Source organism: Hyperolius riggenbachi, chromosome 4 (assembly GCF_040937935.1).
Source record: "Hyperolius riggenbachi isolate aHypRig1 chromosome 4, aHypRig1.pri, whole genome shotgun sequence".
Taxonomy (NCBI): domain Eukaryota; kingdom Metazoa; phylum Chordata; class Amphibia; order Anura; family Hyperoliidae; genus Hyperolius; species Hyperolius riggenbachi.
In genome coordinates, this window is record NC_090649.1 from 232,950,253 (window position 1) to 232,977,058 (window position 26,806).

Consider the following 26,806-nt stretch of genomic DNA (forward strand, 5'->3'; position numbering starts at 1 on the left):
TAATGTAATGCTATGTGTGTGATCCCACTTGAGGCATGTGATTTGTTAAAAATCCCTAATAGTATTACATTAGCAAGAGCTTTACAAAGCACAAGCGTTTAGAAAAGCGCTGCTAGTGGGTTCCAGGCCTAACAGATGTAGTTAAAAAACAGACAAAAGGAGTAGTTTGATAGCTTAATAACAAAATGACCAGCAATACTGACAAGTGACTAGTGTACATTTCTAGCTCAAGAAAAGAAGCAGAATCTATGTAGTGTAACAAAATGTTCCCTGATACTTCTGCGAAGAACATGTATGACAGCCAGAATAATAAGCTTTGATCTAACAATGCTGCCAAGAATGTGAAATGCATGGAAATGTGATTAAGAAGCACTGCGCATTCAGCTCATCATTTCAGTAGTAATACTTCACAAGGACATACTGAACTTAATCATCATTCTCAGCCAGGTATCCTATATCACCATAGCCCATTCTATATGAAGATGCCAGACTTTTTATACAGTAAGACCTTGAAATGGTTGTAAAGACCAAGCCGTTGTAGCCTCTGTTACAAGGCTGCATTTTAATACTAACTAGAGTGATTAAAGATTTAACTGTATAAATGTGTTGGATCATGCAGTGAAGGGCAGAATTTTAATTGTAGATAACTAAGGATTGTTTTCATCAGATCCACCAATATCCTTGCATGATTAGCCCAAAACCCCTTGAGTATTCCATGCAGGAAACTTAGGGAAATTTGGAATCATATTTCTGCCCTCATAAGTTACCATTTAAAAGTGTACTTGTGCGTTAACAGGTTTGTAAAGAATAATATTTTATTATAGCGGTTCTTTAAGCACATCTCACTTTCACATACATTTATGTAACATAAAATGCATGCAAGCCATATATTGATGTTATTTTGTATGTCTCTACACTGGAATGTCTTCACTCATACTAGTTTGCAATGTTTCAATTGTGGACCAGTGCACAAGCATCAGAAGACATCCAGGCCCATATGTAATTCACTTTTTCACCTGAGTTTTCTCCTAGGAGATAATTTTTTATCTTATATTTAAAATAACTTTCCAGTACTTTTCAACTAAAAAAAAGTACCAAAAAGTAAATTATAAGGTACTTTCAAAATTATTTTGAGTATTTTATTTCTTTCTGGTGGCTTAAAATGCATTTTATTGACAAGTTTAAAAATATCACCCAGGAGTGAATTGCATATGGGTCCCAGAGTCAACAGACAGCACTGCTTATTCAAGCTCTACATAGCAGTCAGAAGGTACATGCTACATGCCAGTGGGGAATTGGTTTTCAACAACCGAATTGTAGTCTCCCAAACAGTAGTATGGCGCATGCAATTCTTGTTTCTCGAATGAGAACAAATGCATAATCCCCGAAAAATCGCAATGCAAAAACCATACGTGTTCCGAGTGTGAACCTTGCCTGAGAGTGAGCAGAAAAAGCAAGTCAGGACAGAGAGTCCGTGAGAGAAGATAGAGAGGGTGGGCAGATCAAGTGAGAGAGAACTTGAACAAATGAGTTGAGTGATGGGCAGAGAAACGTATGCCTAGTACACACAATGCAATTTTTTCATCAGATCGACTGGAAATTTCCAGTTTATCATTTCCAACATTTCCGATCTCCTTCTCAATTAGACATGTTAGAAATTATTGGACAGGAAGTTTCCTGACTATCTGAGATGAAAATTGTATTGCGTTTACCCAGCCTTACAGAGTGGGCAAAGAGAGAGAGTGGGCAAAGAGAGAGAGCAAATAAAAATCAAGAGACAGTATTAGGACCGGTTCACACCACACAAATGAAAAAACTGATCCTTGAAAAATGTATCCAAGGAAGAGATCAGTTTTTAAAAGGCATCAGTTTTTCACCCATGACTCTCCGACTCTCCATTTTGTTAGCAGTCAATATAACTGGTCCATTGATTCGAAAAACAAACAACAACAAAAAGTCGCTCCCACCCATAATTTGCAGTCTGTTCAGTAGAACGGGCCGAACAGATCCGTTCTAATGCAGCAATGTGAACAATGTAATCAATCCTACTGATTAACATAGAATCCATTAACCTCCGTTAGCTCCATTAGGATCCGATCCGTTTAGTTCAGCTAAAGATTTTTATGTTAGTGTGAATTGGAGCTTACAGTGTACATGAAATAGTACAAATACACTTATGCCAGCCATAATCCATAATACTATATATTTGTACCCTACATGTTCAAGTTAGTAGGTTATCTCTTAAAGTCCTCCCAGGCTCCCACTAACTAGGCAGTGTTAAAAAAGCAAAGGCTGTATCTCCCACTGTCAATTTCTCACCTTAAACGCTGTCCTCTTGAATCCTGGCTGTGAGGAAGATTCGGAGGATGGTTGTATTGCCATGCAGTCTGTCTGTTCAGTGATTTATGCCTGAAATTTCTGCAAAGCAGACACTGCCTGCAAACTCTTTTTCTGCAGCACAAATTGAAACTTGACAGAAGGATTGTGTTTCCATACGCACTGTGCATATGGAAAACCACATTTCTATGGGCACTTTCTTTACTTTAACAGCTGTGTACATTTAAAGATAGGATGTACCATATCCCCTGTTAATAATATAAGCTGGCAGTGGAGAAGCTGTTACCTTTGAGTCAGGATCCTAGAGGAGGAGTGACCTGCTTGCAGAGTCCCACATCCCACATGCTGAGAGGCAGAGCAGAGTAGATGTGAGCTGCTGGAGGAGGAGTAGTGAGACAGCACTGACATGCACGCTAAACTGAGGGCAAATAGGAACAACCCGTCCGTAGCAGCCTGCAATAGCACACAGTGAAAGGCTGCATTACCAGTGTGTGCAAAGCTAAGTGGGCAGCTGCAGAGCAAGTGACATTATTTTGACAGGCTGCTTCTTTGCTCTCCCGAGTCCAGCGCCTTACTGCTTTAAGCGCCCTAGTCCAGGGCCTTTACAGACATTCCCATAAATCCAGCCCTGAAACATCCAAAAAGAGTATTGCCATGTAGCCTATGGACTTATCAGAATCAGTTAATTGTTTTATTGTGATATGAAGACTTTAGAGTGGTGCTCTGCAGTAAAGGGGGCAAATAACAGGAATGCTCTCTTTAACGTAACACTGCTGCTATGCTCTCTTTAAAATAACACTGCTGCTCTTTTCTACTCTACTGTGTTCTGTGATTGCCAATGTGAAATTGGCATTGCTGTCTGGCAATCTACAAAGTAGCAATTATGTTGACCGCCCATTTATAATTAAGGTGATCGCCACAGAAGGGTGGAAATCCTATAAAAGTGACAATAATTTAAGTCAACTGTCAGTTTTTATAATCATGTTGAGAGGAAAAAGTGGTGTTACTTTAATAGGAAATCATAGTAGGCTAATCATATTTATTATCTCTATGGACACACAGTGATCGCAGTGGATTTGTAGTTCCTTTTTGCAAACGATAAGGTTACCTTCATAGTGGGGAGCTGCATAAAATTCGGGAAAAGTCAGATGGCACGTTTGGTCTGTAGTGTGAAGCGTACAGTATGTACAAAGAATGCTTTAATGCCACTGGTAGCGCTCATGCTATGAGGTAATGCACTAACGTGGCTCATTATGTCAAACTGCTCTGTTGCACCACATTTAATGTTACAATGTAGAGCCAATAATTCATCCTATTCTATTCATTGTCTGATATAAGCCATGCAGCTCTCAGGCTGTTTCTTCAGAATCTAGGATATGAGATCACCGTATTGTATTTGTACACATGGATGGAACAGTGATGACAAGCTGCTGTACCTAACTGTACACTCATAAAGAACAACCAGGAGGCCAGAGGGCAATTCAGTCAATTTTGGGTACTGTGCATGTTGTACCAAAAACCCACCAAAAAAAAAATAAAAACACCGTTCTTGGCTAACTGTAAGAAAACAGCTGGCACCAAAAGATGTTGGATGTTTCAACTTACCTAGGTGTACTAAACCATGTCAAGCGATTTTAGACTAATGTTTAGCAAAGCATCACACTGGGGTATGGCTCTACCAGAGGAGAAAACAGGGCAGCAGGCCAGACCTTTACCCACTGCAAGGGATAGTAAGTCAGATAAGTGACCTTCAGCTAGTCATGCCTGGGCAATCAGATGCAGTACATCAAGTTGCACAAGCACATCAGTTTTAAACTATTTGCTCAGGAGACTGGGGTCAGCTGGAGTGTGTGCTGGTAAGGCCTTTGATGTGGAATTTGAGCCCTTTGTCAAGGGTACGCTCCTGGCTCACGCCAGTACGTAGACCATTAAAGAGTCTTTGGGTAAGGCTCCTAAATGATCCTGGTCACCCATGGAGTGTGCCTTATGTGGATGCAGCTGTTTTTTTTAGTCTGCCAGGAGAAAAGCACATTATAAATGTTCTGTGTTTTGTCTTGATGTACAGTCACTGCTATAGGCTTTAGTCTTCTCAGAGAAATTTAGACCAGGTCTTTCCCTTTTAAAGGATGATGAAATCACAGCAGCCCCAGTCCCACCCACAGAGCCTGAACTTGACTCCATTAATGCAACTGCTTCTTGTTATGTGGGCAAAATTGTAACAAAAGACGTTGAGGTGCATACCCACATGACAAAAGGTTGTTATCTTTCGGTTACTGAGCTATCATTACAGTATTTATATAGTGAAAACATCTTCCACAAGGGTTTACAGAGTATATATCCAATATTGTCTAGGGTCAATATTATGGGGAAGCCAATTACATTATCTGCATGCTTGCGGATGTGGGGGAAACCTATGCAGACACAGGAGAGCATACAAATTATTGGAAAGCATTTTTAGATTTTTGTGTATTGAGATTAACTTTATTGGGATGGATTGTTTTAAAAACACATAGGTACATCTCAACATACCTTATGTGTTTCCACTTTGCTTAATTACATGTGCATCAACTCCTGCAGGTACTGAACATTTACATGTGCAGCTTTCACTATAGGAAACCTGATTTTTTTTCCTTTTTTTATCACATGCTTTGTTTTTGTTACCTTGATTTACTCCTGGTTTACTTGTACCCAAGTAGGGGAGATTAGCTTTTGCAGTCTTCATAGAGATCAATGGCCTTTTGTTTCAGGTCTGGTTGAGATTAAAAGGAAAAGGTGCGAGACATATGCGGGCTGTCATATTTATTTCCTTTTCTAAACAATATTTGTTTCCTGGCAGTCCTGCTCATCTTTCTGGTCAGTAATGCATGAATCAAGCACCTGAAACCAGCATATGTCTAATCCAGTCAGACTTGAGTCACAGACACCTGATCTGAATGCTTGTTCAGGGTCTATGGCTAAAAGTAGAGGCAGAGGATCAGCAGGACAGCCAAGCAATGTGCATTGTTTAAAAGGAAATAAATATGGCAGCCTCCATGTGCCTTTCACCAACTATACCTTCAATGGGCTTCACTTAACCTCCTTGGCGGTAACCCCGATCAAAGTGGGCGGGGGGATGCCGCTGAGCAGTGGTTATCATGTAGCGAGCCCTGGGCTCGCTACAGGATTTAAAAAAAAAACAACTGCTGCGCTGCCTCCTGGCGGAATTTTTTAGACCGCCAGGAGGGTTAAAAAAACAACATAAGTCAGCACAGATCCGCCTGAAAAGCAGCATATGGATAACAGGTGTGGGCATCCAAAAACTAAGATTTGTCATGTATGCTTGGATGGCAGGATGCCTTTCTTAGATTAGGATATAAAATATACTCTGCTGCGTTCAATGTCACTTGAATCCAGTTTGTTTAGGACTACCCATTATACAGTAACTGTAAATTTACACAACTAAAATCTGAAGGCCAAGTGATGTCTGTTTATTGTACATAACAGGCACCAACCTTGGGATATTTAAAACTGCAAACAGCCTCGCTGTGCCTTAAGACAGAGTCACACTGCAATAAGGACACTAAAAATGACAAATCCTTGTCTGGATGTAAACTATTTGAACAATAAATGCACATAACTATGAGAGGGAGTTAAATAATAAATTCATTCAATGTGATAATAAAAATCTTACAATAGTGACATATTAAAGAATAATAGCCCCCTTTTTATGGTTAACTGTGTAGAAAAATATAGACATAGGCTTAAGACACAATGTATTGCATAAATTGAATAACACTGCCCCCTAGTGAATATTCAGGTTATCAAATATAATCTTTAATAGTATTCTTCTTTCACAGCTCTGCAAAATTGTCTTTCAGTAACAAATGGAACAAGCACATATAGAGAAGGTATGAGTGCATTCAAATATAGGAAGTGTTTTTGGGACTGCATGTTACTAAAAAAGTCCCGATTGTCATTTTGTATTAAATAATGCAATTAGGGATTCTGTTTCTGATTCCAACATCTCTCTATTTTGTGAATAAACTTCTGGAAAGACAAAAATGAGAAAATGGGAATTTTCAAAAATTCAGAGAACATCTAAGAAAAACAAATTAGGAGAAATAAGAATAATTCCAACATACTGTACTTGACTGATTTTAAAGCCCCAGCAGGGATCACATGGCTGTCTTCCATTGTTCCTCTAGACATCTGATTAATGCTCAATCTAATCCATTGATTGTACATTGGTGCCAGATCCACTTTACATGATAAGTGAACTTATAATAAACATTTTGTCTGCTTACCACCCCACTCTCCTCCCAGTGAATGTAGCCAGAAGAAACTGACAATCCAGCCCATACATAAGAAAGGAGAAATTGTTTCACTGCTAACGGTGACAGCAGTAAAGTTATTTAATATGGAAAGGTGAGGTTTTTTTTCCTTTTTTTTTTCTTATTGGTACATAGGTCTTTACATCGGAGTACCCTGACAAAAAGCTGAATCACTTCCATATGAACTGCTTGAAGCACACCTGAACTGTTGACTGGTCCTCTCCATTCTCCGTCAAGAAGCACTGTAAGATCTGTTACTGGAACTCCAGTCAGCTGCCACCAGGCGCATTCTGTGCATGCGCAGTTCCCAAAGTGCATGCACATAACACTCCCGGCAATGGGAGTACAATTGAGAGGGGTGCGGTGATGGGACAGCACATGTGCAGTAGGCAAGACTGGAGTTCCAGTCACAGATCTTACAGAGCTGCAAGCGGGAGAATGGAGGAGACCCAGAGGGTGCCAAAGGACCTCAGACTGGGGGAAAGGGGTGGGGCAGGGACGATTCTGGAACATGTCCCAGGTAAGTAAAAGTGAACAGTTTTAAGATCAATTCAGGTGGTATTTAAGGCTGCTGAAAATTATTTGGCAGGTTAAAGTTCAAGACAGACTCAAGATAGTCTTTTAAGCATCTACAACCTGCTCAGGAGATTGCAAGCCAGGGCTGGTGCACATGAAGAGCGCTTCTTAGCGCTTTTAAAAACGACAGCGCATTGAAAAGCTCTTGGCTAATGTATTTGAATGGGATGGAGTACACCAGAGTGATGAGCTTGTTTCCCCAAACGCAGGTCCTGTAGCATTTTTGCTGATTTCTGAGGCGATTCAAACTCAATGTTAAAGTGGACCCAAATTAAAAATACAAGATTTCAGAAATAAAATCTATTTTCTAAATTATAATAATAAATAGCAGCCTTTTTTCAGCTGCATGAGGACAAATATAAAATATTTTACATTTATTGGAGGAACCCCTCCCTTCCTTTCAAATTGCCGAGACAAAATCCGGCAAACTGGTGTAGTAGATGGTGTCCGGCAATGGAGGAATTGCTAATGGCTGCCCCCAGTATAACCCTAGTTATGAAAAGAGAAAGGTGAAAATCATGCACTAAAATGATCACAGGTATGAAGGAGTGTTTATTTATCTTTGTATGTGTCAGAGTGGTGCAACTAAATATTTTTAATTTAAAAAAATGTTTGGTTTGGGACCGCTTTAAGTATGGGAAAGTGGAAAATCACTCTGAAAAACCAGAGATCAGGCCGGTTTACCAAGCGTTTTTATTACAGAAGCTGTTCAGTTGCAGTGGTACTGTAACAAAAAAAATAAAAATAAAGGCTACACCAAAACGCTCCAAAAATCGCTAGGCATAATCAGAAAATTGCTTGGCACATGCCTAGAAAAATCACTTCAAAAAGCGCTGAGCGTTTGTGATTACGCTAGCGCTTTTAGGTGTGCACTGGCCCTCAGGTGAGCAGGTCATTTTGTATGCGTGCCAGACACAACCTCCCCCTAAAGACTGTTCTATGTTGAGCTGGCAGAAGACAAATGCACACAAGGTAGGCAGACAAAGCACTTTAATGTTGAAATTCTCTCTGAGGAGCTTTGGCATTGGCCAGGACACGCTAGCACAGGATCAACATGCCTGGCGAAGCTGCAACAGCAAAAGGCATTATAGTACTTCCTACCAGGATTGCAAAAGCAAAGAAGAATGATCTGAGCAAAAAACACAACCAGCTCTTTGCCAACCAACACAACAGACCACCTGTGTTTATTGTGAGATAGAGCATGCCAAGCCAGCCAACACACTACACCTAGCTCACTTCCTCAATGTTATAGCCTTGGTCATCTTTAGCAATGATGAAGAGCCAACAGTAGGGCTGAACGATTTTCGGTTTTAAACCGAAAATTGTGATCATGCCCAAGACAATCTTCAGATCGTCAAAGTGGTGGTTTTCGCCGCTGCTACCTGTTCATCTCCCGGATTTCTCCTCTGCCCCCGGCACCCTCCACCAGTAAAGTTTAAATTTCTCATGCCTCACCGCATTGCAATGCCGTGGGCTAAACCGCAGTGGTGGCAGCGAGTGTTCCCTAGTGATGTCAAACTTCCTGGTACAGGCCCCGCGTTACTATGTGTACACTGTACACTCGCCCCCTCTTCACCGCAGCTCACCGCGCGGCATTGCAATGCGGTGAGGCTGAATTAAATTTAACTTTACTGAAGGAGGAGGCCGGGAGGAGAACAGGTAGCAGTGGCAAGGGGAAAATTAGACAGGGATCTGGCCATATACACTAAGGGGGGAGGGATCTGACCATATACACCGGGGGGGGGGGGCGGATTCTGACTTTATACACTAAGGGGGGGGGGGGCGATCTGGCTATATACACTAGGGGGGGAGGGATCTGGCTATATACACTAAGGGAGGTGGATCTGGCTATATACACTAAGGGGGGGGGCTATCTGGCTATATACACTAGGGGGGGAGGGATCTAGCTATATACACTAAGGGAGGCGGCTCTGGCTATATACACTAAGGGGGGGGCGGACCTGGCTATATAGACTAAGGGGGGGAGGGATCTGGCTATATAAACTAAGGGAGGCGGATCTAGCTATATACACTAAGGGGGGGGGGGGCAGATCTGGCTATATACACTAAGGGGGGACGGACCTGGCTATATACACTAAGGGGGGGGGATCTGGCTATATAAACTAAGGGATGCGGATCTGGCTATATACACTAAGGGGGGGCGGATCTGGCTATATACACTAAGGGGGGGTTCGATGTTCTGGCTATATACACAATGGGGGGGGGGGCAGATGTGGCTATATACACTAAGGGGGGGGGGGATCTGGCTTTAAACACTAAAGAGGGATCTGCCTATATACAGTACACATAGGGGGGGGTTGGATGGCTAACCTGTACGGCGACATCTATACACTGGCTAACCTGTACTGCGGCACCTATGCTGGCTAACCTGTACTATGACACCTATACACTGGCTAACCTGTACTGCGACACCTATACTGGCTAACCTGTACTGCAACACCTATACACTGGCTAACCTGTACTGCGACACCTATACTGGCTAACCTGTACTGCGACACCTATACTGGCTAACCTGTACTGCAACACCTATACACTGGCTAACCTGTACTGCAACACCTATACACTGGCTAACCTGTACTGCGACACCTATACACTGGCTAACCTGCACTGCAGCGCCTATACACTGGCTAACCTGTAGTGTGGCACCAATACTGGTTAATCTGTAGTGCAGCACCCATTCGGGCTAACCTGTACTGCGGAACCTATGGCTGGCTTACCTATAATGGTGCACCTATAGCTGGCTTACCTATAATGGTGCACCTATAGCTAGAAAACTTTTCCTAGGGCAACTATAGTTGGCTATACTGGGGGCACCTATATGTGGCTACCTATACTGGGGGAACTCATACTCACCGTCAGTGTGCTGATCCATTGCTGTCCATTGAAAATCGTGAATTGAATCGAAATTGCAATTTCTTGCAGAAATCGTGCAATTCAATCTTTTCCTAAAATCGTTCAGGCCTAGCCAACTAATTACTTCTATTCATTTTATTTTGAGGCTGCTTGTGGCTACATTTCATATTTTTATTTTTTATAAAAAGATTGCTCAGCATACACTATTACTTGGGGTGAACTTGCACACAATTTCACACTTTTTAAATCGCACAAGCTCAAACTCTTGTTAAAACGTTTTTAAATTAAATACAATAGATCACATTTGCTGTGTACTCTTGACATTTTAGATAGTTACCAACCAATTGATTTCCAGCATAGCCCTAGCCAAGGGCAAGCAGATCAAGGGTTCTAATTTCCTAACGGGAATATGTGCTTTGCATATCACAGGCTTTTCTGTTCATGCAAGGAATACCAGATGCTAGATCCTGGGGCACTGGAAGCTTTCCATTCAGGTGAATAGAGCCAGCATGTGGAAAAAATGTTCATAGGCATCTAAGATTTCAGACGGACAACTTCTGTGATAAACTTTACTCAAACGGCAAGAAAACAACAAGAGAAGAGAATCAAATAAAGACCTAACGTAGATCTTACTACACCCATTGTGTGCCTGGAACTATAGGCATCAGTTTAATGATATTACATGCAACATACCATGTAACAACCACAGAGATGCTTTAGCAGTTGTTATGCAAATATATTTATATAGTTAATTTTTATTTTTTTGGGTTGGAATTAAACGTTTTTTCTCTTTTTATGTCAACTATTTGATTGAAAAAGGTAAAAACAGGAACATGTCCATTAGAGTTAAAAGGAGCCAGAGGTGTGAGTCCTATGGAAGATGTCATATTTTATTCCTTTTAAACAACACTAGCTGTCTAGCAGTCCCGGTGATTTTTCTGGTCAGTAGGGTATAAATCACACATGCAGGCAACTACTTGTCAGATTTGTCATAGACATCTGATCTGCATTCCTGTTCAAGGTCTATGGCAGCGATGGTGAACCTATGGCACGCATGCCAGACCTGGCACGCGTAGCCTCATCTGCAGGCATGGCATCACTGCTCATCTGGCCACCGTATGATTGCATCGAACTGGCCGCGGCGTCTAATAGACGCTGCGCCAGTTCACAACCGGCAGCCCTGCTCCAGCATGCATAGTCTTCTGGGCAGGCAGAGCAGGGCTACGGGAAGATGGCGTCCGAAGCCCTGCACTGGAGACTATTTGTGTCTCCAGTACAGGGCTTCGGGGGCCATCTTCCTGTAGCCCTGCTAATCCATTCAGCGCAGGAGATATGCAGGAGGATCGTCCCGAGAGCTGCACACTAGAAGCCGGCCGGGTGAGTAGACTTCTGCCAGGTGAGTAAATTATTATTTCATTTTTTTTGCAGGTGAAAAGCTGCCCTCATTGCGTTTATTTTCTGGTGAAATGCTGCCCTTGTTGCGTTTATTTTCTGGTGAAATGCTGCCCTCATTGCATTTATTTTCTGGTGAAATGCTGCCCTCATTGCATTTATTTTCTGGTGAAAAACTGCTCTCATTGCGTTTATTTTCTGGTGAAAAGCTGCCCTCATTGCATTTATTTTCTGGTGAAATGTTGCCACATTGCATTATTTTCTGCTGAAATGTTGCCCACATTGCGTTATTTTCTGGTGAAATGCTGCCCACATTGCGTTTATTTTCTGGTGAAATGCTGCCCACATTGCGTTTATTTTCTGGTGAAATGCTGCCCACATTGCGTTTATTTTCTGGTGTCTGGGGTAACTGTTGCTGCATTTATTATTTAATGGTCATAGTTGGCTATATTTGCTTTGGGGTTACGGTATACTAATAAATAGCATCACACAGTTTCAGCACACCTATAATGCGAATCCTCGTTTCACCACATCATGGCGGAAACACTGCTTTCTTATGCCTCTCTGTTACATCAATACGTTAGCTCCGCCCATACAAGGTCATGGCCAACCCCATTTTTTCGAAACGGCACAAAAACCCCCTTGCCCCGTGTTGAACCCAGAAAAATCTGGTCACTATAGGTTTGATGGCCTGGTATTTGTCACCTCTTCTGAGGGGGGTAATTTTGTTCTAATTGGCGTGTTGGCACTTTACGAGAGACAAGAGACTTGAGTTGAAGTTTGGGCACTCGGTCTCGAAAATGTTTGCCACCACTGGTCTATGGCTTAAAGTATTATAGGTAGAGAATCAGCAGGACAGCCGGGCAATGTGCATTATTTAAAATGAAAAAAACAAACAAAACAAAAAAACACATGTCAGCCTCCATATTCCTCTCACCTCGGGTTCCTTTTAAAGTACACCTGGAAAAGCTAACCAAGGTAAGCACAGAATGGCATAGACATTGTGCTAGTGGAAGTCTACTTGAATACGAAGAAGAGATGAATACAAGCAGGGTTTGTAGTTTTTAGCCTGTATCTACATTTTCCAGAATACTCAATATAGACTTGCTGCCATACTAGGAAGTAAACTTAAATGGCTGAACAAATGGTTGTAGCTGGAGTGGCATTATACAAGATTATAAAGAAAGAAAATGGAGCTCCTAGCCATCAACTGCAGTACTCACCCAGAGAGATCTCCTCCTTTGGTCTTGTCGGGGTCTACATCCTCCCTGATTAACAAGCATGCCCTGCATACTCTTAGCGATAGCATTTCATTCAGGGGCCCTCAAGGAGATAGCACACAAGTCTGGCTCCCTAGAAGAGTTCAGAGTAGCGAGTACATCAAAACAAACCGGGCAACTGTCACTTTTTTCCACTTTAATTCGTCTTCATGCAAGGTAAGAAACATACATAATTGCAGCTCTTGAAGGTATCAAACCTGTTCCAGGTGTATGTGCTGAGGTGTGTTGGGGTTCGGTGACCAGGGTGGAGGGACTGCACTACGCCGTTTCGCGCCCGACTGGCGCTTGTTCACGTGCTTGTGTCCGTAGCCATGAGCGCGCTGTGCGGCTTCCTGTATATAGTTTAGAAGCCGCACCCTCGGCGCTCATGGTTGGTGCGTGGAGTGATGTCATAGGGGTCGGGGGTGAGGGGGCGGGGCCACGCCTTTTCATCGGCGAGAGTGATAGTACGCCGCATATGCTAGACGCAGCAAGCGTATGCGGCGATTCCGGTTGCTATGGCAACATATTCTTTTGGTGCTGAAAGTGACAGGCAATACAACATGCTACATTCATCCGTAAAACCATTACAATTACGCATACTGTGCCAAAATTCTGAACATTAAAACATATAGACACGTGTAAAAAGTGACTAGTGCTTAACCCAATCTTTGTGCATAGTTCCGTGTACATTAATACTTAGTGAGTTTTGTATGTACGTCCATAGTGGCATGAAGTGATGCTCTTTTTCTATCCTACTGCCCATTTTATTAAAAGAACCTCTTTTTATTATTATAATAATAAAATCCCCATATAAACCCAATCCCCTACTTAAAAAAGACTGGGGGTAAAACTGCCAATCTTAAAGGGGACCTCGGAGATACATTATCCCCTATATAGTTCCAGCTGCTACCCACCTCTCAAAGTTTCCCAGAGGGGCCATTTAATTTGCCTCTTTTTTAGGGTCTTTAGGTCGTTTACCCTATATTACAGAAGAAGAGGAAGGAAATGCAAAAAGCATAAGAAAAAGGTAAGTATGCAGAAAATAAGTAAATATGCAGAACAGGGTCACCATCTGATACTCAGACATGGTATATTATCTTCGGTTGTAACGCTCCTGTTACCCCCTCCATCATATAAGGAAGAAGGGGGGGGGGGGAGGAAGGAAAAGATGACCAAAAGTGAGAATACGTTGCAGACTGAAGCCCAGAATGATGTGCCGGAAGTGCAGACTGGGCATCTACCATGGGCTCAAAACTCAAGCAGAGGGCAAATCTGCCCTCTCATGGTTCGACCCCAGTGTGTACAGAGGGTGATCCATTTATTAATGGGTCACAGTGCATAATGCACTTTAATGCTCTGTACACGGTAATTTCCAGGTCCTGTGCACCAGGACCACCTTTAGGTCCCGTGCACCAGGGCCCTATTTCATGGGTGCCCCAAACAAACACCCCAGCATTATCATCTGGAAACACAAGAGGGAAAGGAAAAGGGGAAGGAGACCCAAGCAAACCAACAAAAGTGCAGACCGCATCCAATGCGGTCAAAGATCTAGAAAGTCCAGAGCCCAAAAGAAGGGGGGAGGAGAAGAAGGGGACAAGAAGGAAGAGCACCAACCACCAAGTTCACACCGAGGATCTCATTGTGCTCGGGTATGGAGAGGGTAAAAGTGCGGACCTCCACATTACATTAGGGGGACCCCTGGTTACGTAAACAGAATCTCTATCTAGCACTTCTGGTGTCCCAGGCCCATCGAGCCCAGGGGAGTTAGGGATCAAGAAAGCAAGCCAAATCTAGCCTATCATTGAGACCTATTGGTCCCATTGCCTCTGTGCGTAAAATTACCCGTGACTCTCGTCGGGTCAGCTCGCGATCGCGGTCGCCCCCTCTCCTGGAGGCACTAACATGCAGGAGGCCTGCGAACTTTAGGCACCTGGCATTGCCTTCATGTACTTCCCTTACGTGCTCGATGAGCCGGGGGCAGCCCCTGCCCGATTTTATGGATTTGAAATGTTCGCCCACTCTTTCCTTTAGGGGTCTGGTGGTTTTGCCGACATAGTAAAAGTCGCAAGGACAAAATACCACATAGGACACAAACTCTGTTTGACATGTGATGAAAGCCCGCACCTCCCATTGTACCCCTCCCAGGCGGTAGTTGATACCTTCCCGCATATACGGGCAATATTTGCATTTACCACATTTGTGGTTACCCCTAGGTCGATTGATGCTTAACCAATTTGTGACCGGGCATGAGCGATATTCACTCCGAGTCAAAATGTCACCCAGGGTGGGGGCCCTTCTATAAGCTATTCTGGGGGGGTCCGGGAACACTCTCCGGAGTGCGGGGTCCCTTGCTACCAATGACCAATTTTTCTTAACAATCTGTGTTATTTTCTTAGCCATGGGGGTGTAGTCAAATGTCAAGGTGAATGGACCTTTTTCTTTGCTCTTAGGGGTCCTGGAGAGGAGAGAAGACCTATCTCTATCCCTGGCTCTGTCTCTGGCCTTCGCAAGTAGTTCTCTATCATATTTTCTTGCCTCCAATCGTGCGGTTAACTCCTGCGACTGTGCCTCAAATGTTTCTAAACTGGTGTTGTTTCGTCTTAGGCGTAAATATTGGCCGTATGGCAGGGAGGTTTTAACATGTTCTGGATGGAAACTGTTTTTGTGCAGCAGAGAGTTTACAGCCGTCGCCTTCCTGTATCCCTCACATACCAATCTGCCTCCATCTGGTTTAATCTTTAAATCTAGAAAATCGATGGATTTATCCCCGATCTCCGAGGTAAATTTCATATTCACTTGGTTATTGTTTAGGGAAACCATAAATGCGTCAAATTCCTCTGTGTCTCCCTGCCACACGACCAACACGTCATCCACATATCTGGCCCAGATTTTAATGTTCTGCCTAAACAAATTTCTCGGGGTCATGACGTGATCCTCCTCCCAGGCTCCCAGAAACAGGCCCGCATAGGTACATGCCACAGAGGTCCCCATAGCAGTTCCAGAGACCTGATGGTACCACCTTCCATCGAACATAAATGCATTGTGTGTCAAAATGAACCTCATGCATTCGCACAAGAAGTCCTTATACCCATCGTCTTTGCTGGTTCTGTCGAGGAACCTGCGAACCGCCCTCAGCCCCTCCTCGTGGGGGATTCTACTATAGAGGCTCTCTACGTCTATGGTGGCTAACCTGTAGCCTGGTTCCCATGCCGTGTTTTCCACGAGTTTGATCGTGTCGAGCGTATCGGCCAGATAGGCCGGAACCCCCACGAGTAGAGGACGCAACAGATGGTCCAAAAACCGGGACAGACGTTCCGTGAGTGAACCACACCCCGAGACGATGGGTCTTCCCGGAGGGGTCTGTGCTGACTTGTGCAATTTGGGAAGGTGGTACCATACAGGATATCTCGGGAACTGCGGGAATAGGTCAAGTGCCAACCTCTGCGGGATGTACCCTCTCTCCACCCCCCGCCTTAACAAGGTGCGAAGTGTCGACTGGTACTTAAATGTGGGGTTGCTGTCTAGCCTAACATAGTACTCTGTGTTATTCAATTGTCTGTAGGCCTCTCTGGTATAAAATTCATTTGACATGATTACCACATTCCCCCCTTTGTCCGCCTGTTTCACCACCAGGTCGCAGCGCTGCTTCAGCCATCTCATGGCTGCCTTGTCCCCTTTGCTCAAATTGCTTGGGGCCTGGTCATAACACAGTGCTTTCATTTCTGCAGCGACCTGGTGGAGAAACTGGTCAATGGGGGAACCGGGGGGAATGGGTATAGGTCGTACAGACTTGCAGGCTCGAAAGTTCCCAGGGTTACCCAGGTAAAGTTCACGTGTAAGCATGTCTTCTTCCTCTCCCAAGGAACAGGATCCCCCCTCCTCCCACAGCTCCTCTAGTATCCGGAGTGCCTCTATCTCAGCAGTGTCCCAGTCCACCGCGGGACTAAACCCCAATGTGGACATGGGACTTGTCACTGATGTCGGGCCTCCATCACTCCGTCCTTGGAGCCCCCCCACAGCCTCCCCATCCTGGTATAATTGATTGATCATCATCTTCCTTGTGGTTTTGTACAGGTCAACAAAAAAGTCCACGTAATCAAAGTTCTGTGTCGGTGAAAAACCCAGACCCTTGGCCAACAGGGAGATACAACATTCAGGTATGTTTGAATCGGTCAGGTTGATCACTTGGAGTTCCCCTCCCTGCGGAAGCTGGCTCGTCCCCACTCCCATCTCTATTCCCTGGTTCTCCTCCTTTTTGTACTGCTGTTGCCATGTTGGTTCTTGATTGTCAAAGGAGAGTCCCATGTTACGTTCTTCCGGGTGTCTGTTTCTTCCTCCTCTGCGGATTCTCCGCCTAAAGGGGTGGAGGCACATGGCTGTGTAGGGGCTGGGCTGGTTTTTGGCTCAGGGACTTTTCCGCGTTTCTTTTTATTCTTAATTGGCTGCTTTGGTCTCGGTTTGTTCCCAGATCCCTCGCCCTCTGAGTCCGAACCCGAATCGGTCGTCCAATAACCTTTACCCTGCTTAGGTCTGCCCCCTCGACTTGGGGTACCACTTTGGCCCCAATAAAAGATCCTTCCCTTCTTAAAATCGTCCCGGTCCCGATGGAATTTTCTGAGTTTCCTAGCCTTCAATTCGTTCTGGATCGGCAGAGTTCAGAGTAGCCAGGAGCACATTGGTAGTGTTGTCTCGCACTCACTAAAGGATCAAACCCATAGTCTTTAAGGGGAGTGCGACAGCTGAAAAGAGGGATGACGCCCTCTATGCAGTATTCAACAAGGAAAAAAACTGGCACATCCAAAATTAATCTTCATTGGTTCCATGTAAAAAACATGGCCAACGTTTCGGAGCCATGTGGGACCCCTTTATCAAGGCAATATTTGCTCGAAGGCAAAGATCTGTCTGCTGCAGTGCAAAAGTTCCTGCATAGGAAATGGGAGTCTGGCTCCTCTAACACTCGCTGACAGCGATGTGTATTGTCTGGGATCAGCAGCAGCAAGGAGTAGCCAGGAACGACCTGAACAGAGAACTGAAATCTGCAAAAATGGCATACTCTGACTAGGGTTGCAACGGTATGAAATTCCACAGTATGATAACCGTCAAAAAAAATACCACGGTATGACGGTATTACGGTATACAGTATTATAGAATTATTTGGAACCGGGATCCCCCCTTATATTAAATAATGTGCCTGCCCATCCCAGTGTGGGGTTCCCTACTCTGGAACTGTAAAATGGCTCATCCTGCTCCTGCAAAAAAGTCCTGGTGGTGTTAGAGATAGGTGTAGCCAGTAATAGGTGGCCGCAGCATAGGTAGTCAGGGATAGGTGTAGTCAGTAGTAGGTGGCTGCAGCATAGGATGCCAGGGATAGGTGTAGCCAGTAGTAGGTGGCTGCAGCATAGGTAGCCAGGGATAGGTGTAGCCAGTAATAGGTGGCCGCAGCATAGGTAGCCAGGGATAGGTATAGCCAGTAGTAGGTGGCTGCAGCATAGGTAGCCAGGGATAGGTGTAGCCAGTAGTAGGTGCTCGCAGCAAAGGTAGCCAGGAATAAATGTAGCCAGTAATAAGTAGCTGCAGTAAAGGTAGCCAGGGATAGGTGTAGCCAGTATTAGGTGGCCATAGCATAGGTAGCCAGGGATAGGGTGTAGGCAGTAATAGGTGGCACTAGTGGACAGGAAAGAGTGCCAGCGATGTAATACTGCCTAAAAAGTGCCCAGCTTACCAGTCCGGTTTGTAGAGCTTGAACCGGGCATTGAGTGGCAGCAGGATAACTGAGAATGGCAGCGGGATACCAGAGAACATTCAGCGCGCAATACCGAAGAGGCAGACATCAAAGGCTGTCTTTTGATTGGCCGCGATGGTCGTGACGGCGGGAGAAGAGCCCGTTACTGAGCCAATCACTGTGCTCGCTCTTATCGTGCTGCATGTGCGCTCCAGCTGCTGGGGGCAGCAGTCTCTGCGTTCCAGGCCGCATCTTCATAGGATGCATCACATCCAGCGCCTGCGCAGTGTATCAGCAAGCCTCCCGCAACCAGGAAATAGCTTTGGGAGCTTGGTTTTTTAGACAAAGAGAAGGGAAATGCGAAGCGGTGGCGGTGATGATGCAAAAAGTGGCGGAAGGCCGAAGGTAAAAGCGGTAGTTTGTAAATGTGCATGGTATGCTTACCATGCACATTGAAACCGTGGTATACCGTAATACCGGTATATCGCGGCAACCCTAACTCTGACAAGTTGTCTCAGCCTCCAGTCCAACAACTCAAGAGAGGTATAGAAAGGCATGAGGGCAGCCACAAATTTAAAGGGGTTCTATGGATGGGTTTTAAAAACAAAAACTGACACTTACCTGTGGCTTCTACTGGCCCCCTGCAGCTATCATGTCCCGCGCCATCCTCCTACGATCCTCCGTTCCCCGCCGCCAGTCACGGTCCAATTATTTGTCTACATACAATACAACTGTAACTGCGCAGCAGTGCGCGTCCTCGCTCCCATCTTTGGGAGCTTACTGTGCAGGTATAGTACGAGAAAACTTCATACTGAAGAAGAGCAAAGAGCAACTCTGATCACATGACCACTTCTTTTTTTCTGACATTAAGATTTTAGAAGATTCCTTAAACTTATCCTGCACTTACATGACTACATGGGAGTTTTGAAACAAACACACACACACAAAAAAAAAATTGAGGAGGATTGACGAGGGCTTATTTTCAGAAACTGACAGTCTATAGTATACTTGGTCCAAATATCTCTTCTCTGGCACTTCGACTGAATACACAATTACCACTGCTGTGGAACACTTTTTTACTATCATTATATAAATTATTTAGCATATAGACACATTTACATGGTGACAGTGGGGTGTTTACCATTCAGCACATTCACAAAGTAATGAACTCAAGATCACAATAGAAACATCGCCAACCATCATGGAGACTACATCATTAAATACACATTTGTGCCATAGAGGGCCAGATACATTTAAACCTATTATTATTTGTTCAATGTCTAGCATGTAATGTGTATTAAATCACTGAGTTCCATTGTGTAAGAACAGAGTGGTGTCCATCAGTATATCATCCATGAGCAGATGGTGCCCTTTAGGAAAAATTGTGTAGATTATGTAGAGTGCGTGTTTTAGAGTTACTGTAATGGTTATCTAGAATGGAAGTTACCGTATTCTACACATTAACATAAATGTATGCTCTATCCATGTTTTCATCACAGTCAGAGAATGTCATCACTGACAGATTTCATGATACAGCATTTCAAAGGTACACAAAATATGTTTTGAAATCTAGACCAGCCTTTATACTAGCAGAAGCCTGTATATAACTAAGCCAACTAGACAGTGTATTCTGCAAGGTCAGAGGATAACAGGCCTCCTGTGTGACTCAGTATATACCGTAGTCTTTAGTAATCTGATCACATAGCAAAAACTGTTGTACCAGTCCGCCACACTTCATGTCTCTTGCCATCTACTGGCTTGATGCACTAAATATGAAATATAGATTTGAGATGATCAATGAGATGCCAATGATTTTAATACAGATTTAGTATGAAAATGTATGCAGCTTGAAAATGGACCAATCAAATCTTGCTAAGGTGGAATTCGATTAGTCAATTCTAAAGTTGCATATATTTGCATATAACATTTGTATAGTCCTGTTTTTTGTATAATCTGCATCTAATTCACCATGCAACTTGCAATTATCTACATCTAAGTCACCATCCCTTATAGCTATATGTACCATTACCTATCATTTTTAGTATGGTAAATGTAAGTTTTAGGAAGGGTTCACACTACCAGTGCTGCATAATATGTTGGTGCTTTATAAATACAATAAATAAATAACACTAACCAACCAAACTCATCCTTTCCAAAGACTAAAAGAAGAAGTTTATAACGCATTTAGCACATAAAAATATAGCCCTGGGAGATGACCTCCCAATCATTCGACAATCATGTGTGCTGAACTATTTGATCAATAAGAAATGTATTTAGTCCTTTTCACTAAAAATTGTCCAGGCTTAAAGTGAATCTGTAATGAAAAAAAAAAAAAAAAAACAGATATTCCCCTAAGGAGCAGGTGGTTTTGGGGCCTATAGAGCCTTCCCATTCTCCTCACGGTCCCCGCCTTCCCCTGCAGCCTTTACCATTTAAATGTAAAGCCGGGGGAAACCTCGGAAGTCTTCAGAAACACTGGGGCACCCGAAGACCGTAAGCTCTGTATTGTGCACAGTGTGGGAAAGAGAGCGCACGCGCGTGCACAGTATGAAGCAGCCCAGGCTTCCGAAGCCCACCCAACGCAAAAGAAAGCAGTAGCCGACCGATTGGTCAGAGACTGCTAACGGGGGAAGCTGCAGGGGGAAGGCAGGGATCATGAGGAGACCAGAAAGGCTCTATAGCAGAGTTCCCCAACCTTGTCCTCAAGGCCCACCAACAGTACATGTTTTTCAGTAAACCACACATAGTCACAAGTGGAGTAATTAGTGTTGCAGCAGAGCTGATTAACTACCTCTGTGGATTTCAACATGCACTGCTGGTGGGCCTTGAGGACAGGGCTGGGAAACACTGCTATAGGACCCAGCCTCTCCTTAGGTCAGGTATGTCAAACCGGTCCTACAAGGGGCGAGGTCCTCACACATTTTTGACACAGCTCGAATTAATTGATGGATCTGAATTAGGAAAGGTGTGGTCCATCAGGTAGAACACATTCCTCTCTTTCTCAGTCCATCCTAAACACTGGCATGGATCTGGCCCTCCAGGCCTGGATTTCGACATATGTGCCTTAGGTGAATATCTTTTTGTATTTTTATTTTCACTTCAAACTCCCTTTAACAGCACTCTGAAGAATTCAATCACATTTCCAAACATAAATCAGGAAATGGAAGGAGTGAGGGAGCTTACCGTGTAGGTGATTGCTGCCAACATTCCTATCAATGTCAAGGAACTAATGGAAAACGCCAAAGCATCCAAACCATCTGAAAAAGACAAAGCCTGGTATGTGGTGAAAAGTTATACAGAAAAAAAAACATTTCTGACATGATTAATGCTATCAATGCAAATTACTCAATCCATCTAATGTTTATACAAAATGTAAAATAAACATCTTTACTTTTGAAAATACAGGTAGTTGCTGAAAAATGTATTCCATACATATGGACTATAAACAAATGAGCCAATAATCCTATCCAAAGATCACAACAAACAACTCCTTAGGAGCACCTGTTTTGGTTTTTGCAACTGTTTTCAATTTGTCAGTACAACCATATGCTGAATAGGTTTAATTTTCCCATTTGCAGTACTGATTCTTTGCTCTTTTAACTAATGAAAAGTTCAGAAGGTGAAATGTGTGATCACATTCTGTACTCTTTGCAGAAGAGAGACTAGAGGCGGCAATACAGAGACACAGAGGCATGTAATTATGCACAGAACATGCCTCTGTGCTCTCTTACGATATAAAATACCCAGCTTGGGTACACTAAAGTATATCGGAGGTTAAAATACTTGAGTAAATAGTTTACATATATGTGTCCACAATATCATCCTGATGAGGACTGTGTCCTCCATTGCCCTCCACTCGGCTTTGTCTTTCTGCAAACAGGTTTGGACTAGGCCCTGAACCCTGGGTCAAGAAATGTGCAGTTTGTGCTGTTTAAGTCACATGTCCTCTTTATGCACTGCAGGCACGGCTTAACATGCACTACTGTGACCACGTGCCATGCTCAGGAGGCTGCCGGGAGGCCAAAACACAGCGTATGCAGCAAATATTGTATCGCGGTTTCCAACCCAGGGGGTTGGGGCCTAGTCTGCATACATTTTCAGAAGAACTGAGACAATCCTCGTCATGACGACATTGTGGAAACATATATGTAAACTATTTACTCAAGGATTTTCACCTCGGATATCTTTAGTATATTGGAAGTATCCCACTTTTGAAAGAGAGTCACAAAAGATAATCTAATGACGTTTATTTATAACTGTACTCAATTCTCTTAGCACCTGAGAATGTATGCCATCTGGGGCCAGTTTCTTAACAGTTTTGATATTTGTTTTCTTGTCTTTGCTTCTTCCTGTGTTAAGTACTTAATATTATGAGGGCTTGCTTGAATGTGCATGGAAATATACCCATGAAGTGGAAAAGGTTGAAGAGGAAGGTTAAGGCAGGTAAAATGGAAGATAATCAAGAAGTAATGAGGTAAGAGCAAATGGGGTCAGGGGTGAAGGTAGTGTGACAAGAGAGTGTGTTCAGTTAGGCAAAGGAAGATCGTTAAAGTGGATGTGAGATTTGGTGTCTAGGCTGCTGGGTGAAGCAATTTCTGATCTTGCAGATTTTGTCAATGTAGAATGAGATGCAGGGAGTAGGAGGTGGGGAGGGATATGAAGGTAAAGGAAAATAGTTTTGAATTTTGGGACTGCAAAGAGAATAAGGGAGGAATGTGACTACTGAGAGGGCCTGTATTTGTGTATGTAGAGTCTAGATATGCTCAAACCAAATGTTCTTACCCCAACACTTAGCTACCCAGGAGCAGTACTTTCATCTCCTCCGTAAGCTATGGTTCACAAAAGGTCCAGTGACACTGAACTGTGATGGAAGGAGATGCAGAATCAAAGGCAAATACTAAGTGTAGTAATAATCTGCAGCACAGAGAGTCTGGAGATCAAGGGTATTTCCACATGAGCGTGAGTAAACAGTGGGGTTGTACACTAACTAGGTGGAGGAAGAGTGAATTTGAGTGAAGTGTGTTTCGGACAGTGGAAAGGGGTTAATGAAGTTGGATAGGGAACAGTAGCACTTCAAGCATGTGACCGTCAAGAAGAGTCACAGCAGAGGACTACAGCGTGAGGTCAAGGAGGTGGTGAGTGAAGGAAACTTAAAAGCAAGAGAAGTTAGTGTCAATGGGGATGGTAAAACTCCCAAAAACGAATTAAGGAATGTCATTGGACCTAAAGAGTGAAAGCAAGCAGAGTTTCTTTACCCGGTTTTAAATATATCCCAGTGATATTCAAGCATACCCTTTACTGCAGAACAGTTTTATTGCTATGATAGGTTTTCAGTCGCTGTGCAGTCCAGGCCTAATAGCACACTGAAGACTTAAACTGCATTTGCATTTTCAGACAGAAAAGAGGAAATTGATGGTGTGGGGTTAATGGTGCTCACTCAACTGGCAGCAATATACTGTATTGCCTACAGTGGAGGAAATAATTATTTGACCCCTCACTAATTTTGTAAGTTTGTCCAATGACAAAGAAATGAAAAGTCTCAGAACAGTATCATTTCAATGGTAGGTTTATTTTAACAGTGGCAGATAGCACATCAAAAGGAAAATCGAAAAAATATCCTTAAATAAAAGATAGCAACTGATTTGCATTTCATTGAGTGAAATAAGTTTTTGAACCCCTACCAACCATTAAGAGTTCTGGCTCCCACAGAGTGGTTAGACACTTCTACTCAATTAGTCACCCTCATTAAGGACACCTGTCTTAACTAGTCACCTGTATAAAAGACACCTGTCCACAGAATCAATCAATCAAGCAGACTCCAAACTCTCCAACATGGGAAAGACCAAAGAGCTGTCCAAGGATGTCAGGAGACAAAATTGTAGACCTGCACAAGGCTGGAATGGGCTACAAAACCATTAGCAAGAAGCTGGGAGAGAAGGTGACAACTGTTGGTGCGATTGTTCGAAAATGGAAGGAGCACAAAATGACCATCAATCGACCTCGCTCTGGGGCTCCACGCAAGATCTCACCTCGTGGGGTGTCAATGGTTCTGAGAAAGGTGAAAAAGCATTCTAGAACTACACGGGAGGAGTTAGTGAATGACCTCAAATTAGCAGGGACCACAGTCACCAAGAAAACCATTGGAAACACATTACACCGCAATGGATTAAAATCCTGCAGGGCTCGCAAGGTCCCCCTCCTCAAGAAGGCACATGTGCAGGCCCGTCTGAAGTTTGCCAATCAACACCTGAATGATTCTGTGAGTGACTGGGAGAAGGTGCTAAGGTCTGATGAGACCAAAATAGAGCTCTTTGGCATTAACTCAACTCGCTGTGTTTGGAGGAAGAACAATGCTGCCTATGACCCCCAAAACACCGTCCCCACCGTCAAGCATGGGGGTGGAAACATTTTGCTTTGGGGGTGTTTTTCTGCTAAGGGCACAGGACAACTTAATCGCATTAACAGGAAAATGGACGGAGCCATGTATCGTGAAATCCTGAACGACAACCTCCTTCCCTCTGCCAGGAAACTGAAAATGGGTCGTGGATGGGTGTTCCAGCACGACAATGACCCAAAACATACAGCAAAGGCAACAAAGGAGTGGCTCAAGAAGAAGCACATTAAGGTCATGGAGTGGCCTAGTCAGTCTCCGGACCTTAATCCAATAGAAAACCTATGGAGGGAGCTCAAGCTCAGAGTTGCACAGAGACAGCCTCGAAACCTTAGGGATTTAGAGATGATCTGCAAAGAGGAGTGGACCAACATTCCTCCTAAAATGTGTGCAAACTTGGTCATCAATTACAAGAAACGTTTGACCTCTGTGCTTGTAAACAAGGGTTTTCCACTAAGTATTAAGTCTTTTATTGTTAGAGGGTTCAAAAACTTATTTCACGCAATGAAATGCAAATCAGTTGCTATCTTTTATTTAAGGTTATTTTTTCGATTTTCCTTTTGATGTGCTATCTGCCACTGTTAAAATAAACCTGCCATTGAAATGATACTGTTCTGAGACTTTTCATTTCTTTGTCATTGGACAAACTTACAAAATCAGTGAGGGGTCAAATAATTATTTCCTCCACTGTATATACAAGTCTGATTATTCCCATTGCTAGGCTTTCTGGGATCTGTAGTTCTGTTCAGGTTGGACATGTGACTAGGGTTGCAACGGTATGAAAATTGACGGTATGATAACCGTCAAAAAAAATACCGCGGTATGACGGTATCACGGTATACGGTATTGTACAATTATTCTCATTACAAATACCCTTATAAAAATGAGACAGTCAAATTTAAACAAACTCCTCTTTATTAAACCCTTAAGGGTTAGTGTCTGACCTCCTGTCATGCTTGAAACCAACAATACAAAAAGTAAAGGTCAATCCAAAATTCACAACAGAGCAATTTGCTATTTTGCTGGCTGTCATTCTTAAAGTGGACCTGAACTCTTGCATAGGACTGAAAAAACACATAGATAAATGCACCCTGTATGTATTTAGAGAGTTTAGCCTGTTTAATTCCCCCTCATTTGTGTCTAATGATGATTAAACTCTAATAATCACAAGTTGTAATCTGATCTCTCCCCTGTGTGTCACATGACTGCCTATGGCAAAGAGAGGGCACTAGGGCAGATAATAAGGCCATTTGAAAATGAGAAAGTACAGTATGTTATGTCTATCTGCTAAACTGTGCAGATTTATTTTAGGAATTGTATCAGGTTCAGGTATAACAAGGAAAAGGTTATCATGCTGTTGCATATCTTTTGGAGCACAGAGGAGAACGTTCTTCTGAGTTCAGTTCCACTTTAATTGGTTCTTAATCTTAACTTTTATTAACGTGTAATAAATTGCATGCCATGCATTGTATTATATTACAGCCAGAACCTGTCCTGAAGTCTTGTTGTGCACCATGCAATTTCCCATCAGACAGATGGGTCGACCTATAACTAGATAATTTCAGACAGATCCAATCAGATCTCCGATCGTATTCCTGAGCGATTTTCTGATCACTTAGATGATCAATGCAAATCAAACAGAAAAACGATCGGAAATCAGATCAGACCTGTCGGAAATTATCCAATTCGACCCATCTATCTGACATGAAATTGCATGGAAAACACCAAAAATACAATAATTAAAGGTCAATCCAATTGCCAACAGAGCAAGAGCAGAGCTGAGGGTAAATCTTCCCATGGAGAGTGACCCTTCCAACAGATCATGAGATTAACTAAAGTTCAATCCAAAATTGCCAACAACAGTTACAGGGCTAATTGACACTTTATGCCTGGCTGGCCCTGGGCTGGGTACCAGACTGACTGGTACTATTCAATGAGTAGT

At 43.3% G+C, this 26,806-nt stretch overlaps 1 protein-coding gene across 1 annotated transcript in view; it reads right to left on the bottom strand.

The window, feature by feature from the left end:
- The window catches only part of LMBRD1 (LMBR1 domain containing 1), a 289,978-nt gene that overhangs the window by 133,347 nt on the left and 129,825 nt on the right, over positions 1–26,806 (bottom strand). Inside the window, exon 7 of the mRNA XM_068281447.1 lies at positions 21,657–21,730. Within this exon, the coding sequence (XP_068137548.1) occupies positions 21,657–21,730 (74 nt within the window). The remainder of the gene's footprint in view (positions 1–21,656; positions 21,731–26,806) is intronic.